The following is an 18,446-nucleotide window of genomic DNA, read 5'->3' on the forward strand; positions in this document are numbered from 1 at the left end:
TCAGGGAGCAGCCTTGACACTGCTGTGCATCTGTGGTGTGAAAGGGCAGTAGGGAAGAAGTGAGGGGATCAAGATAAAGAGAAGTGAAAATAGGGAGACTTGTGCAAGTAAGAACAATGAAGGTTCTATGCTGATATCCAAGAAACTATCAGTGTATCAGTGCTGCTGCATTGCTCTTACTGAATGCGAGATAAAGTGAATTTTCAGCTTGTAACTTGTACATACTGCTTGGAACCTGTAATTTATTACTAGCAATATTCAGTAGGAACTGGTTTATGCTATCAAATAGTCACAGGAAGAGCTTTTTGTGTTTTGCGATCAATACAGATAGTAAAATTATACTTAATTAACTTAGATGAAGCTATACTTTATTAAATGTGTTATATTTCTGTAGATCCTGAGGCAGGTTTTTAATTTAAGTCTTACACATTCTGCACGTACTGCAGTAGCAAGTATGCAGAAATTACTTTTTGTCAGTGGAAGTTCAGCCTGTTTGTTCACTGCTTCGTTTCAGTGCAGTGCACAGTTCCGATACGCACTTCTACTTTTCACTTACTTTAGGACTACAAGCACTGAATTCAGCCTGCATTACATTTATATCTCTTTAAGCACAGTTCTTAAGTTTGGGTTTGTTTGTTTGTTTGTTTGTTTGTTTGTTTGAATTTCCAAACAGGAGTAAGTAATTTATCCCTAGTTCTTTAGCATCGTTTCATTGTACTACCTGGAGAAAAGCTGTAACATCAACATTTGGAACTGCACAATTTGTGTCCTTTGCCAATGGCACAGCAAGGACAAAACAGTGAAGACAATTTGTTATTGATTCTTTGATTGTGGTGCTTCATTTCACAGTACGTATCAACCAATTCCTGTTATCAGTGATGATAATTTATCCCAGTATCAGTATCAAAAGTGTAAGCAGCACTTTGAAGGCTAAAAGTAGGAAACGTAATGTATATAACTTACCACTTGTTGTTTCATCTTACTGCAACATTGAAACACAGAGGAAGGAAATTTAACAAATTTGAGATTACTCTGAGACCCGTGATTTGGTGACAGCATTCTTCAAAAGTGGAAGTGAAATTCTTTCTCTTACTGCAAGTAACTTTGGAATCTGATCCTGTAAATCAACATAGGATTTCCTGGCTAATATTGGCATGCACCCTAGGAATTCAGTGTGTTGTAAGCCAGAGGGCAGGTACCTGGCTATGTGATAAAAGGACACCACTGGAGCCCTCTGGTAAGGCACTGGCCACTGCAATGCTGAGAGCAAGGCAGATTGTTCCCAGCACTGGCCATGGGCAGCTGCATGAATGGAGCAGTCAGTTGTCCTTAGAAACTGTAGGGTCACAGTACTGAATTGTGCAAGGTGCAGATAGAATCCTCCCTTTTTATAAGTGGAAAGAGAAATAGTAAATTTTAGACCACATCCTTAACTGACAGCAATCTAAGATCTCTTTTATGAAAGCCAACTCAAGATCAAATACACACTGATTTCATTCCAATTGCTCGAGGTCAGTTGGAGTTATTCCAGTTTACACCCTCTGAGATTTTGGCACACTCATTTTAAAAGGCAATTAGGCCCTAAAGCAGGAGCAGACTGTGTTATATTTGAATTTCCAACAAAATTGTAAGCAGCAATAAATGTAATATACAGCACAATAATGATTTGCACACTCCCCTCCTGCTTTCTTAAGGAAAGGAGAGCATCTTTATATTTTGTTCTTTGATCTCTCTGATCATCGCATTTTTTTAATATATCATTTGACCTACTTTTTATATTACTGTGATTACAGTTTTAATTAACATGACAGATTGAAATATAAAAAGATAATTAAAATACACAATAACATTTAAATTCTTAGTCTAGCAAAGTAATTCCATAAAAACATTTTGAAAAATATATGCTGATATCATCCATTAATTAATTAATAATTAACACAGTAATTATTCACCAATGAATTCATAAATTTCTGTAGCATTGGCCCAAGAATAATCATTAAAAAAATCAAACTCATATCTCAAATTTTAATTGACTTTGCATATGTTCTTGATTAGTATCCATGTTGTCAGAACTATTTTGATCTAATAAGCAAGAACATTTTATCTACGTATAGATAAACTATATATACTACGTATAGATACGCATATATAAACTGAGGAAAGCTAATTATCATAGAAATATATATTGACTGTACATTTATATAAACTAAAGGTGTATACAGTGTATGTGTTGTGTTCATGTCTGTCTTTGGTTAGTTTGACAGGAAACAAAATCGAAGCAAGCAATTTAATGTGAGCAATTCTTCCCTGAACAGGAGCTATATTTTTTAAACTCAGAACAAGATTTTTAGGAAAAAAAAAAAATGGAAATATATATTTTCATGTTATGCTTCTACATTGTTTCTCCAAAAATTACTCCTAGGAGAAGTGAATTGCTGTCAGATATGATACTGAGACATGATGCAGTTATGAATCCAATTTCTGCTTACATCAGTGCAAATTTTTTCGCAGACATCAATGGGAATGAGATTTCACCACTTATCAGTTACTGAGAACAATTATGGCAGCTGAAGAGGAGGATCAGGTTTTTAGAAAGAAATTTTAAATTACAAAGGCAAATTTATCTGTATAGATCTGTAGGTATAAAAGAGATAGACTACAATTTCATAAATATTAAGGAAATTTTCTATGTGGCACCAAATTTGGCAAGGTTGGTACCATGGAGCAGCAGAACTGGCCCAACTGTGGGGATTTTTCACCCTCTCAGGTTTTCTACACTTCTAATTTTTATTTGCAAAAACAAAAATTTCTATCACCAGTTTCTAGGTTTGTCTGTATAATTCTTTTTCAATTTTCTGTCTGGAGATTTTGTTAACTGCAGAATTAATGTAGCAAATAAGGAAATTAAACTTGTTTTCAAGGAAAACAGGCAAGCATAAAATTCATTGAGTTGTAACATTACTGATGGTGAACTACCCATCTTTAAATGTAATTTATATATATGTAGATATGGCCAAATTCATACCAGCATTCTCTTAGTATATGCAGTTCTTGTTCTCATTTCTCAAATACAATCAGCAAAATAATGATCAGAAGTAAAATGCAGAGTCAAAGGGAGATAAATGCATGATGGCAGGAAATTATTTCTGTAGATATAGCTCAATATATTTTCATAGTTGACAGATGATTTTGAGTTGCACTCAGATATTGAATATTGCAATACATGTAAGCAAATAGCATATGGAGTGATTAAATATAATGCAACACAAGTGATTAGGGGGTCTTTAATATCTATGATATGTAACTCAGTCTGTACAAAAGGACATATATTCTCCTTTAATATACTGTTCAATATGCCCTTTATATATTGTCCAATATATTTACCATAAAGTTGAATGTAATGGAGTTCTACATAACAGTGCTCATTCAGTGTAAGAATTAGAACAGACTTCTCATTTCTTAATAGAAGAGCTTTACTCTTGTACTGCTTATTCCTGCTATATGTTGAGCCATACCAAGATCCATAACAACATTTACTCTTCTGCATTTCTTCACCTTGCAAGACTTGAACAGTAATTTGTTCAGGAAAAATTTGTGTTAATCCTCTTAGAATACAGCATGAATGTTAATTAATATAAATGTATGCTATTTCCCAATGAGACTACTATCTTCCTTTCATCTCTTTCCTACAGTTTTGGTAGTATGAGATTTTGAAATGCACTTTACGGGTGCTTGTTCAGCATTTGTTGAACTAGATCTTACCATGGACAAAGACAAAAAGCAGCCCTTGCCCCCGTCTTACTCTGACTGCCTGCTGCAGACTGTGAGAAGTAGCTTGGTTAGGTTTGCAACAGTTTCTAATGGCTACTGAAAAGGTGCTTTCTTTATTAAGTGCCACAGTTCAATTACTATGCAGATTTTTTGGTGTTTCAAATTCACCTCCCTTTCCAGTAGGTAAGAGGAGAGGCTTGGTGCCAGGCAAAGTTTCTTTCAATGCTGAAAACATACAAGCACAAAGCAATTTTGAGTCAGTGAAAAAAAATCTTGTTCTAGAAATATAATGGAAATACTTGATTGTGTCCAGTCACAACTTTATGTTTATCTGCTTCTTTCTGAGGAATGAATCCGTTCTTTTTAGACATGAGCAAAAGTAGAAGGAAAACAAGAATTTTCTGATCTTTTTTAGAACTTTCTATGGATGTTTCATCAGTTGTGCTGTCTTAGGATTGTTCTTCTGAGTTGGGGATGACCATTTCTCAGAATTGTGTCACTGCAAGAGATGTCAGAATGTAAAAAAGAGATGCACAGATGAACAAAGCTCACAGGAGACACCATATATGCCTTTTCTTAGATCTGAGCAAGACCAGGAACCTGACCTGAAGCACTGTAGCAATTCCAACACCAAGTAGAGATTGCCAGCTGGGCTGAACTGTGTTGAAACATACTTCATAAATTGTTGCCACTTGAAAAGATAGAAGCAATATGCTTTTCTGTCAGCTCATTTATTTTACATCTTTTAGAAAGAGATATGCAGTAGTATAGAAATTCAGCCTTTGCCACTGCCAAAAGTATCCCAGTATCTTGTCTTCAAGAGTCTCAAATAGCAGGCATCAAGAGAAGCATACAGTGACACATCCCCATACGTTTTCCAGCTGCCATTAATTTCTGTCTTAATTAGTAAAAGAAATGAAACAGCGTAAGTTAAATCCAGTTATAAAATAGTATAGCTATTTTAGATATATGCTATCCAAAATCAGCAATACTGACTTTTTTGATTATCTTTTCATTAGAGATACGATAACTTTGAGACTGAATTAGTTTAGTGTGATATTTCTAAAATAATAACTCTCAGAAATGCTGGAAAAGAATTTATTTTTAAAAACTGAAATTTAGAGTTCTTCTAACAGTAGAAGCCAGCCATTTGGTTATGTAAGTGTTATGAAAAAGCTAGTTTATTCCTCCTCTCAGAAATCATTAACTAAATGCTAAACTGTAGGAACAGATAGGATGTCCATCCTCATCTATTCAGGGAAAGCAATATTTACCTATCCAGACTGAAATCACTACCCAGAGTCCATCCAAAGTTCAGTAAAAGTACTGGGCAGCTTCCCTGAAATAGCTTAGGGTAATGGAAAACAAAATCCCTGATATGGAGATGAGTAAACCCTGACAGATGCTTGATAGATACCTGTAGAGTCAACAAGGGGATTTATTTTCCCCTATGCCAAGACTGAGAATAGAAACACAGCAATAGCAAGAAAAAAATCCAGAAGGAAGGTATTAAAATGGTTGGGAACAAATAAGCCAAATTTAATGAGCTTTGCAGTATGTCTTAAATAACTGGTGTGCTAACTTCCATCCAAGAATATTGAAAGAATTAAACAATGAGCCCAATGAATCATTACTGCTGATTTTTTCCAAATCCCACAATGCCGGGGAATTCCAAAGGGCTGGGAAGATGCTGCTATTGTGCCAGTGTTCAGAAGTGGTCTTATGGAGCATCCAGGGAATGGATAGGTGGTTTGCCTGACTTGGATCCAATGGAAAATCATGAAAAGGATGTCATGAGAAAGAATTTACTTTGGTAACTGGAGGTCAGACATCATCATTATATAGAAAATGAATGTTGCCAGAAGTCTACATTTTCTGATGCTGTCAGTTTGCTTGGTAAGAGAGCTGCACAGACATACATCTATTTTGGCATGTGTGATATCTTTAATTTTGTCCTCTGCTGAAATATAATGGGCTATACGTGATAAACATGATCCTCTGCTACATAAGCAGGGGAGAGTCATATATAAGGACAGTAAGCACTGTCTACAAAATCAGTTAGAGCTCTTTCCAAACTGAAAAATAATCAAAGCAGAGCTAAAAGAATGACCCAGGGCTTGAAAAGCTCATAAGGCGCAAACACAGAAGCTCTGCTTATGAAATAGAAGATTAACATGTGGTTTCCACTGTCTAAAGTGGACTTTTAATAAATGAAAAGACATTTAATTGACAAGATATTCTATAATTGAGAAGTTGTGATCTAACAGGAAAAGAAACAGAATACAAAATGAGATTTGGAATCTGAAAAAAGGGGAAAAAAGAAAAAAAAGGTGGGAGGAATTACATCTCACTTTAAATGTGCAGATAACTATCATTCAAATGATAGCTCAGCAAATAGCTCAGGAACAGCATTCTTTGCTTATAGCTGTTTGTCAACTTCAGATATTCCTCTGAATGGTGAAGCTGGGGCTGTGTAGATGGGTAATGCTCTAATGGTGGTTGTGGGTGGCTGGATAATTCAAATGGGCATTGTAATAAAAATGGTAACAGTTTAGAGACAGATTTTTGTTCACAACAACTGACAACAGAAGGAAACAGAGAAAAAAAGATAATGGAAAAGTAAATATAACTTTCTGCAGTACAGTCTCATTAAAAATGTGCTGAATGCCCATGAGCCATATAGCCATATGTATGTGAATTTCTCTGTGCATAGGTATTTCTTTCTGTCTATTAGTTATATATTACAGGTTCCATAAAACCATTTTAAAAATTATGACTGTCCATTTTCCAAAAAAAATGGCCAAGCATTAAGGCTTACCACAGAAAGACTTCTTGTTAATCTAGAGTCAGTATTACACACTGAAACAAAAAAAGCTGGTTAGTGTCACAATTACATTACCACAATGCTGCATTTAAAGCAGGGAGGAGCATGCTTCCCATACCAGAGTGCTTAAAGAGCTCTAATTTTCTTAGCTAACCTTTTAAATAAAGAATATTTCAGATCCGAGAAGCAATATGAACATGTAGTGTGTCTGCTAGTTTGCTTTGCAAGAGCTGTGAAATTTATTGCAACACAGCCACTCTTTAAGACAGGATGGTACCCTGACAGTGCCAGCTTGAGTCTTTGGAGATATTAGTTCAGTTTATTGAACTCTCCATGATACTAAGTGAGACACTTTTAGTAAGTGGAAACCTCAGCACAGAATGGCCAGGGTTGGAAGGGACCTCAAGGGCCATGAATCTCCATCCCCCCTGCCACATGCAGGGCCACCAACCTCCACATTCAATGCTAGACCAGGCTGCCCAGGGCCCCATCCAGTCTGGCCTTGAACACCTCCAGGAACGGGGCATCCACAAGCTGTCTGGGCAGCCTGTGCCAGCACCTCACCACTCTCTCTGTAAAGAACTTCCCCATGACATCCAAGCTAACTCTTCCCTCCCTTTCTTCCCACCTGCGCCTACTCTTTTTTTCAGTAAAATTTTATAGTCTCTTCTGGTTCATGTCTAAGACTAGAGTTCAGTCGTATCAGTTGTATCAGTAAAATAACAGTACAAAAGGCTGAGAGGGTTAAATATTTTGTAGACTTTCCAAAACTCTGTATAGTAAACTGAGATCAGCATTAGAGAGATTTCTAACTTCTGCTGGTATATAATCCACAAACTGCATTTGCTTTCAGAGAACAAGTGCCTACTCTACTATACGCCTGATTTATCCAGTAGCAGCCCAACAGTCATTGCCATTCCTTTCCATCCAGAATGAAAGATGAAGCTGCAGGAGCCTTTCACACATTAAAATAAAGTCAGCTTGGCCGCTGAGTGCTTCTTTGTATGCAAGTGTGTGCCAGGTTCTGCTCACTGATCTGCCTGCTGGAGTGCAGGTGCACATACCCAGGTCTCAGATGCCTGAACCTCAGACCCCGGTGCATCTCATATGAGCAATGAGCTCAGTGGCTCTATCTTAGTGAGCTCTGCAAAACAGAACTTCGCTCTCTGAGCAAGGTCACACCAGTCAGCAATTGTGTGCGCACAGGGAAGATGCCTTCCCCAAATTTAAAATGCATGAAAAGTCATTGGAGTTGGCATCTAGAGTGATGCCAACTTCCACTGTGACCAATATTTTTCTGTGTGGAAGAGAAGTCTAAAGAGCAAGTGAACCCAGGGCTCTGTAATTATCATGGGGTAAATAAGCTTCAAAGGAAGATGAAGTTTAAGAACAGTCAGTGCTGGGTCTTTGGGATTACAGTTCCAAGCACCTGGCACTTTCTACGAACAGGATTAGAAACTCTGGTGCCTACTTCAGTGCTATAGGTTCCCCTCTGGCAGCACAAGGCATTTGATGGAATTCATGCTCTGGTCTTTCCTAAGGGGTCAAATGCCAAATCAAATGTCAGCTCTGTCACCACATCAGCTGGCCTGTGCTAACTGCAATTTTGATGTACAATATCTTAACTGATGAGAAATTTCAAGTAATTCTACTTGGCTTCACTTGGTATGCAAATAGGGTGATCAAATCATATCAACCCACAGTTACGGCCATCCAAGAGCAGTACGCAGGGTTCTACTGACACACAGTAACTTGACTCTCACCCCAACCAGTCAGTTTTCCAGTGCTGGAAGAGGTATCATGGCACATTCCTGTTGAACTGCAATGTCAGGAGGGTAAATGCAAGATGCTCTGAAGTTCCACTGCTGAGGAACATACCAATGGCACTTCACATCAAAAATATGAGGGCTGCTCCCAAAGACAGTGCCTCCTATTTTATTATATTGGCCCATGACATCAGATGTGCACATTGGTGGTATGGCAGTACTGGTTGAATCTTCCCACCAATATTCTATTACATTTTGTTGCCATGCAACAGATGGCAGCAGAGCAGCAGCCTGACACAAGGGCATCTGATATGGAAGTACATATGAAGCAAAGGGGTGCCAGTGAATTCTTCCATGCTGAAAGAATGGTACCCACTGACATTCATCGCCACTTGCTGAACATTTATGGAGAGGAAGCAGCTGTTGTGAGCAGAGTGAGATGGCGGGTGCTGCATTTCAGCAGTGGCAACAGTGACAGTGGGGCACCTCTGCTGGTGCAGACTGTTACAAGCACAGCATGCAGGCTCTTTTTCATCGTTGGTAAAAATGCAGAGTTAATGGTCATAACTATGTGGAAAAATAATGTTTCGTAGTTGAGAATTTGCTCTATCAAATAGTCTATTTTGCTCTCTGTAGTACTTTCAGTGGAAATAAATAGGAGGCATTACTTTCAGTGCAACCTATGAAGACTGTCTTCCACAGGAACAAATCCTACATAATACTTCTATTTTTTAATTTCTTTTTATCAGAGTATCATACTTTACAGAGATATTTGTTGTACTTTCCTCAGTCTGTAAAGTATTCTGAGGCATTCTGAGAAGAAGTGTACAAAAGAATTAGGGAAAAAAAACCTACAAATTTTAGCAAATACACTGTCATGCCACCAGCAGAGAAGTTTGGGGTATTGTTATTGTAAAATGAACTTTATTCTTTACTATGTGGATATATTTTGATATTATGTAGAAATGAGTTAATGCAGCTGAGTTAAATGTGCACAGACATCATATATACACAATTCCAAAAGTGTATGCCTGTAAATCTCCTGATGCTAATTATTGTTAGTGTTTCTGTATTTTAGTTACTGAGGTTGTTCTAGTGCTTAAAAAGAGAACTACAAAGAATTAATTGTCCATTTTAAGCCATAATCTTGATTTATAATGAACTTGCATTTTGTCTCTGCAGTCCAGCTGTCAGTAAATCAACTATACAGTTAAGAGCTCCTCTTGATATTTTGCTTTTAAAAGTATATTAATGACAAAACAAGGCTCTTTTACTACTACCTCTGGCATCAGTGTTTCAAACATAGCTGTGTTACACTTTTTAGCAACCAAATTAATTCCACATGAAGGGAAAAAGTATTCACTCCTTTTTTCTTTCCCTTTTTCAAACTTTGCAGACGTCTTGCAGGAAATGGCTTGACATACATTCCTAAGGGAGCATTTGCTGGCCTTTTCAGTCTTAAAGTGCTGTAAGTAAACTGTGTGTTGTTTGATATATTTCTGATTTCCTAAATGCTCCAGGGAACTAATTAACCAGTGAAGTTTTGATCAAGTAAATTACATATTTTGATCAGCTCATTTTGAACAATTCAGTTGAAGTGAAGATACATATGAACGTCATTAAATCTTTGTTTTTTCATAAAGAAAATATCCTAAACACAAGGATTAGAAGGCATTAATTGCATTCTAAAAACAACTTGCTCATCAAGTAGATGTCTCTGTACAATATCAAAGGTAAAAATTGGTTCAGTTCATAGTTTCTTTAGTTGTCTCAAAAGTTCTGCATTCAGGCCTAAACACCTTTGGATTTTTCATGATCACACAGAAGTGGGGGTATACTGCCTTTTCCTTTTCTTGAGAGATGGGAGGGAAATCATTATTGTAAAACATGCCGCAATTTACAACTAGTTCTTATTTTGTATCTTGTTCTTTGTAATCTAATTAAGATAAGTTATTAAGAAAATGACTAAAATGAAGTAGTGAGACGACATATACAGTCACTAAAACTATTAGCAGGCCAAAAGTCACTGTATATCTGTAAAAGGGGATCTTTTCCTTCAGTTCAGAGGAATTTTTTTATTTGCAAGAACGCCAACCTCTTAGGCAGTGTCAAGCCAAGCCAGATGCTACTATAAAAGCATACTGAGCTTTACTGCAAAGATATTAGGTGGGAAAGAAGTACAAAGAGCTACCCATTCCATCTACTCTTAAGTTGGGCAGATGTAACTCTTGTTGGCCTACAGAGCGTCAAGCCTGCCAAAAAGGATTTCACTTACAATGTCCCACTGAGTATGCTTCATTTTGAAGACACGCACTATTCCAGTGTTACCCAGATAAAATCCTTCTATAAATGGAGAAGTTGGTCTGAACAGGGATGTTAGGCAGTTTGAGTGAAAATGTATTCTAAGGTAAGAAAAGTTTCTACTGAAATTTAAAAAGATTTTTCTGTCTTCGCAAGCTAGATCATGTGACAGCCTCAGAAAATAAATTTATCAGGTCATTGCTAACAAACTTCCTTTTGAGAAAACTGATTTCACTGGGAAATTTTCAGCAGTTCTTACTGAGACAAATTTATACAAACTAAATCATAAACTGCTCATACAGTTAAAAATGGTGTTGGCCATAGTAGCTTTTTCTTAAGTGAGAATTTCAAGAGTCGGTCTGTCAGAACTTTATCAGAGTAAGAAACAGAAGTACTGCAGAAGGAAAAAGAAATCAGTACATGCGGATGACAATTTCATAATCACTGGAGGCAATTAGGAGCTCAAGCTCTCTCAAAAGCAAGTAAGGTTTCATCTGTTAACTTCCTCACCTACTTTGAAAATCCTGCTTAAAGCTGACGTGTTAACAGAGCTAATGTACTGCATGTAATCGTTTGCTTTGAAGAGAGAGAATGAGCATTTTGAAAGGAGCGAGGAGAACGGAGCATTTGTGTAGACTGTTTCTGTGCTTGTATTCTTGAACTAAAACCAGTACAAAGGAGGTTAGCTTAGAAGAAGATTTGCAGTAGAAAAAAATACCTTTACCGTGTTGATTCTGTTCTTTTTTGTTTTGTTTTGTTTTGTTTTTTTGTGCTACTCAAAATGTAGAATGCTGCAGAATAACCAACTACGCCAGGTTCCTACTGAAGCACTCCAGAACTTGCGCAGCCTGCAGTCTCTGTAAGTATATTTGGTAAATCAACAGTGAGGTTGTATTAACAATAACATATAAGATTACCTATTAATTACCTGTTATATTGCTCAGTAATATCTTGAACCTATTTCTTCTTTTAAATCACTCTGAAATGCTTTTCAAGAGAATTGTACTCTCAGTTAAAAATCAAAAGTGACTGATTTCATTCCAGTAATTTACTGACACTGGCGGCTTTCTTGCAGTGTTATAAATTAGTTCACCATCTGAGAAGACATTCCTTGCTCTGCAATATGTTCTGTCTGTCAAGAAGAATACGGTCAACGGAGCATCGGTCTTTCCCATGACTTCTTGTTAAGGCTCTTTACAAGGGAAAAGAAGGAATCCCAAATAACACCCTTGATTTTTTTTTTCATTTAATTTTTTCTTTTTAAGCAATGTGGAAAATACTATTAGCTCATGAAACAAACTGGAGGACACTTAATTATATTCTGTGCTACAGGCAGATCTCCATATTTATAGTTCTTGACTGGGTCATGCTGACTCAGTCCACAAGCTCCAGTTTTAACAGAACTCCTGCCAGATTTCCTAGACTAGGAGTGAGGATTGGCTGCTCTATGGTATGAATGAAATTATTTTGATGTGCTTCTGCCTCATGATTTAACAATGGTTGTACCACATCATGCTAAAAGCTGATCTAGCCCTATTAGACCTTCAATAGCAGATACTGAAGGAAAATAAAAGCTCAGGTGAAAAATAAAATAATACTCCCTTGGTAAACTGTCCCAACTGCCAAAGCTTGGCGCTCAAGGACTTGCTGAGCGGCTTCTTTGAACTTGATAGCTCTTAGAGGATTTTCTTCTGTGAGCTTGTACAATTGCTGCTTGAGCTAATGTAACGCCCATTATTTTCCATAGCAGCATATCTGCTGATCAGCTAACTCTGTGATGAGATACCTTTTTTTGTTTGCTTGGAATTTACTATCACATTTGATGGTAGTAGATGCTAATAGGTGCAGACTCTAGAAGGTATAAACAGCTGTTCCTTATTGAGATATCCTAGATTTTATGTACCTCTGTCCTATCTCCAATGGTTACAACTGTTGAATTGTTTCTCATGTGGAAGCTATTCCCTTCATCCGGTCATCCTTGTTATTCTTTACTGAACTTTTTTTCAGCTCTTCTATATTTTGTTTGAGATGAGTCAAGGAGGAATAAGACCTGCATAGAATACTGAAAGTTTTTGCACAGCCTGGATTTACAGAGGGAAATTTTTTGTTACTTGTTTTCCTGCTAACCCCCAAACTTCATTTTGTTTAATTGTTTTAACTGTTACTGAACATTAAGCTTTAATTTTTACACTTACTGCAACTTCAAGACATGATTTTCTTAGCATGTTAAGAGTTATTCAGGATTTTGTCTTGACAGGTGGGAATTTCCTTCACTTCATAGGCCTAACTTTACATCTACCTGTACTGAAATCCATCTGCCATGTTGTTGTTCAGTCAATTGATTATCATTAGTTCCTTCTGCTGCACCTGGAGTTCACATTTTGCAATTACAAGGCCACTGTTGCCGTCTCCATGTAGGATGCAGAATAAATTCTGTTTCTGAATTATCCACAGAATTTCATCGTCACTTCATACAAGAAAAAAAGATGGCTAAATTTTCTAAAGTATGCACTAACTTTGAATTAGCAGCATGAAATCTCTAGATGATTGAAAGTAGGCATGTTCTTCAGACATAGACAAACATTAGCTGAGATCTACTGATTGGGAAGCATACTGTGCTAAAAATGTTCTCTTTTTTTTTGTGTATAAAGATGTTCTACCAGAAAGTTCACATCTTTTGCACACGTTCAATTCCGATGAAATCCAAATAATGAATCAATTTCTAGCAAACTTTTGTCGTCGGTGTATAACTTACCCATACACAGACACACATTATACTACTTTAGCTCCCAGGTTCTTATGTCTGTCTCGAACAATACTTACCTCCTTAATATACAAAGCATTCGTTAAGGTTTGTAAAGGTGAAAGAGCCTTAAGAATTAATTATCTTATAAATTGTTATTTGGTCTGTACCTTTTTTTCTTTATTGACCAGAGAGACTGAAATATCTTAGCCATATACTTTTGAGGTTGCAGTTCTTTCCTTTGATCTTTTTAAAAAGTCATGAGAAAATGCTGGTCTACTGACTATATTAGATTTTCTTTCTACTAAACAAACAAAAAAAAAATCTTGCTGAGATCACATCATTCTATACACATTCTGGACCAAAACACGATAAGCCAAGCAAACAAGGGTTCCTTTGTTGCTCTGAAAGAGACTGTTGAATTTCCAGTACAGTTTCCAAACAAAATGACAGTCTCATTCTTTTCTGCAGATATTCTTTTCCATAAGTGAAGAAGCTGAAGAAGTGAAACAAACGTAATTGCAGTGTGTAGTCTGTGTGAAGAGCTGATGTTTTGTGACAAAATTGAGACAGACAGAGAATAGGGGTGGTCAGCAGAAACTTTTAGACAGCTGCGTAGCAGTCCTAAGATGGAACGATACGGGTTTGTACAGAAAAGCTACTATCAGCTGAAAGATGATCACTGGCAAAAGAGACCTTTTTGAGGGAAAAAAAACTATTATTCTTTTGTTTGCTTAAACTGGGTTGTGCTTGTCAGATAAAGGTGTGCATAGATTCAATTTCTTGTTTCTTACAGTCTAGGAATTTTCTGCTCACGTAGTGGTTCTTGCACTGGTTTCTGATTTACAATAGAAGTATTTCTTGAAACCTTTGAAATAGCAGCAGTCTTTTCAAGGGTGTAATTAAGAGGTTAAAAGCCTACACAAAGGCAGGTTCTATAAGATAACAACTTCTTGTGTTTATTATGTTTAACTAAACAGGTGGCATGGTTTTCGAAAGCCTCATTAACCCTTTTCTTTAGGTTAGCATAGCTGCAAAAAACTGAAAACTGATGACAGGGCTTAGAACTGCCTTTTGTATTTTCACCCAAGAAGGGAGTCATGTAGAGAGGCAATCCATACTAACCACCTTGATACGTTAATGAATATGGAGAGGATTACGTTAAAATCATTTTTATATAAATATGTATGTAATTTTGTGTGTACGCACATTAGATGTATACAAGGGCTGTTCTGAAAGTAATGCCTCCCATTTTAATATGCTGGCCCACAGCTGTGTTTATCTCCATGTTCAGCATTTTATGTGGGCTATAATTTCCTTTTGAAATTTGTCATGAATACAGATTATCTGGTTTACTAGCCCTAACAATTCAAATTATGTTTGCTTCTGTTAAGCCAAGAAGAGGAAAGTAAGTTCTCAAATTCCATGACTGAAAACAGCCAATACACAATGACTGGTGTCACAACTTAGATCTTGGCAGCGGGGTTTGAAGTGTCACTTGAATGCTGTCTCCTTTATTATTCACTTTTCTGTAGAACTGACTGTAAGCAGATGGTCTCTGGATTTTATGTTTCCCAAAGCTCCAATATCTCCACTCTGCTTTTAAATCAAGAAGGCTTTTAATGATTTTGAATATATCTGCTTAATCCAAAAGCCTTTTGTGTAGGTTTACTGATTTATTTTTGAAATATACCTATTAATCATCAGCTTGCTTTCTGACCAACTGTTTTAACTGAATTTAAGTATTTGTTTAAATAGGTATTTTTATTTCTAGTGAGATCACTTATGTACCAGAATTGACATTTCAGTATTTTTTGAACAAGAAGGATTGATAAAGCAGGCAGTGATGCACAAATTATTTTTTTAAGATCTCTTCCCTGAGCATGTTAAAACAAATTTTATGCTATTAGCAACTAGTAAGTTGGAGATCTTCATTTGTAAATTTTAGTAAATAAAGGAGGGAAGTCTAATTGGCACTGCTGATGGAGAAGTGAAGCTTCTGCTGCTCTTTTACTGGGGCTATTGTAATGCAGCACCTTGCAGTGAATGCCACAGATTCAGATTAATTCAGTTTATTTTCTTGTTTAGAAATCATTGTTTGTTAGTAAGAAGCTTTTCCTATTTCATTGTCAGAGAGAAATGATAATCAAGAATAGATTATGTCACTATCCATGCTACACCAGTCATCAAGGATATTTAAAAACAAGCATTATTTACAGTAAGACATGACACTTGTTTTAATTCCTGTAAAACTTAGAAGTTTTAGTAGTAGAAAACTTTAGTTAGTTTTCTACTTTAGTAGTAGAAAACAGAGCAGAACACAAGACAGTACCTCTTCCAAAGCGCTGGAAACAATTGTAGAGGAAAAAATAAACCCATTTTTTCTCCACTGAAAACCTGAAAAGTTGGAATTTGGTGTAGCACACAGATTTGTCTTTACAAACATAGGATTAAAAAAAAATAGTATAAGTAAGTTTAACTTTCTGATAGAATTTATATATCACTTCAGTTTTATTTTTAAGACACGTTGCTATGTGCAGAGCACTTTATGATGCATTTTTACATGAAAGTTGAGCTAGAAATAATCTTGGCTGTTCTTAATAGTTTGCTTGGCTGGAACAGGTGAGAAAATGGATTTTTTTTCTCCTGCAGGAGAAGGAGATAAAAAATCCATTTTCTCTCCTGTCTCTAAACATTTGACTTTTAAAAAGAAATTCTTAATCCGAAAAAGGAGTTGAAGACTTTGATAATACAGAGTTCCGAGATGCCTCCAGTTCAGTCTTAAAACTAAAAAGCCTTTTTTCAAGAGTGTTAACATTATAAACAGGGTTTTTTTTCTGTGTGTTAATAATCCTGATTTTTAGTTAAAAGACCAACCAACTTCGATGAAATCACATTCTCCCAGGAGAACTGTTTTCATGAAAAGACAGGAGTTTCAGTTGTGGTTTTTCATGTCACACCCCATGATAATGAAGCCCACAGAAGGCTTTATCCTTCTCAGGAAACCCAGTACCTCAACAGTTACCCTCAAGCTCCCTAAGGAGGAATTTCCCACAGTTTGAATCAGGGTTGTGCGTACTCATGCATACAACTCTACACATACACAAAAATCTCTCAAAACTCACGGCTACAGTCTCATTTTACTTCATGTTTTATCTGCGTGAGCTTCTAGAACTCCAGGGCACACTACATAACGAAAGAGGGACTGAATCGTGTAGTACCAGGACAGTGTCAGAGCACCCTTCTCAGTCACACATTTTTCCAGCTTGATAAACAGCTAGGAGGAGGACAGGCATGCAAGAATCCCCAGTCTGTTTGTGCTACCACTAAATATTTGAGTCCAGTCCCTACACAAGCAGATGTAGGGTCAGACTGCTTTCAAAGTGGGGTACAATTACCCAAACTGGGTCAGCAGTTCCAGGCCGCTGAGTGATGTTTTCTTGCATCCAGTAGAAGCTACTCAGTGTCTGACTCCTTTCTGTCTGCTGAGCAATCTCGTAAATGAGCGTTGCTTTTTTTTTTTTTTAATCATACCTGTGAAGAGATACATTTCTCAACCTCAGAACTGTTAATGAGAAATCTTTCTGTGTGGCTGAATCCCACCAGGACATACACTGCCTGTGGGACGAGGACAAGAGGGCCGAGTGCTGAAATGATCAGCCATGTTAGGTTCAAATCAGATATACAAGAAGGTCCACATGAGCATCATGTGGTGACACAGCCTTACCACAGTTGGTCTAGCAGGGCAAACAGGGCATAAGAGTGCTCCAAAGCTCTGGTCAACACCATCTGCCCTGCTGCCTCATGAGAAGGGTCCTTGGCATGCTTCTGACTGCTGACAGATGAGGTTTGGCTGAGTGGTTACCTGGGGCCACTTGGCAGCCCATACAGGCCTGGGCCATCCTGTCAGCACCCTGCATGCAGCCACCTGCTTTGGGAGGCCAGCGGAGGCTACTGGCAACATTCCCAGGCACACAAGATGTCTGGTCTTGGACCTCTGTTCTGCAGCCAGGTTCCTAGCATGACCCAACAATTCCTGCTGGCCTCACTTTTTCCAGCTTTTGGGGCTTTGAGGCTAGTTTCAGTATGAAAATAGCTTTGGAACTGGATATTTGTGCATTATACAACATGCTAGTGTCCTGGCACACCATCCAGGATACACCTGAACAACGTATTTGGATATAAAGAGAAATGCTAAGGATCAAAACTCTCAGAGCTGTTGAGACCTTCTCATGTTTTACCTGCAGATAGAGTTTAACTAAGCAGCAGGGCAGAAACAAATGTTCCTAAACTATGACTTGTGACTTTTTTTTCCTTTTTCAGTCTTGCTGTTGCTGCGCAGGGTTTCTTGTATCAGTATTGTACAAGCTAATACAAGGGCTGAAATCTCTGGGAACTGCTGTGCTGGCATGTTGTAATTAAGCTTTCACAATAGTACTAGCATTTTCCCCTGAGGATTGTCCTGCTTAAGGGGACATGTTGGAGAAACCATGGTAGCCAACTTTATTTTCATTATATTCACTTTTGAAAGCCAGTACTGATGTCACTCTTACCATTCCTTACATGTGGCTTTAGCCTAACTCCTATGAACAAACCCTTGAGAGGGTCCATGTCACCACAATCTGACACCCTCCTTCCCGTGATACCCACCCCAAATGTGCCCTCTCCCCCAGTCCTTGTTCATAATTGCTCCATGCTTTCAACAATGCCTGTGTGCTGTAGAACCTGGGGAGGAAGAAAGAGGTAGGAGAGGGAGGAGCATGCCCTTCTGCCATCTGTGTACCTGTCATCAATACTCATACGCTCTCAGTTCCTTGCCCACCCTGCCTACTGCATGAAGGACCTTAACATTTGGTTTTGTTGGCATTGTATTCTTGGCCTCTTTATCTATAGTTGCAATTTTCCTCTTGTCCGGTCCCTTCATTATGTTCAGTCCCTTATCCCTTGCAAAAAGAGGCAATCCATGTGATAGATGTTTATCTCAAAGGGGAAAATGACCTGGGAGAAGTTTCCTTCCTGTTCCCATACCTAGCATTTGACT

General features: G+C 37.5%; 1 protein-coding gene across 1 annotated transcript in view; it reads left to right on the plus strand.

The window, feature by feature from the left end:
- Positions 1 to 18,446, plus strand: part of LGR5 (leucine rich repeat containing G protein-coupled receptor 5) — an 87,648-nt gene that overhangs the window by 38,533 nt on the left and 30,669 nt on the right. The window contains exons 3-4 of the mRNA XM_085221325.1: positions 9,758 to 9,829; positions 11,450 to 11,521. Of these exons, the coding sequence (XP_085077451.1) occupies positions 9,758 to 9,829; positions 11,450 to 11,521 (144 nt within the window). The remainder of the gene's footprint in view (positions 1 to 9,757; positions 9,830 to 11,449; positions 11,522 to 18,446) is intronic.

The sequence above is a fragment of the Meleagris gallopavo genome, chromosome 1 (genome assembly GCF_905368555.1).
Source record: "Meleagris gallopavo chromosome 1, MGAL_WU_HG_1.1, whole genome shotgun sequence".
Lineage (NCBI taxonomy): Eukaryota > Metazoa > Chordata > Aves > Galliformes > Phasianidae > Meleagris > Meleagris gallopavo.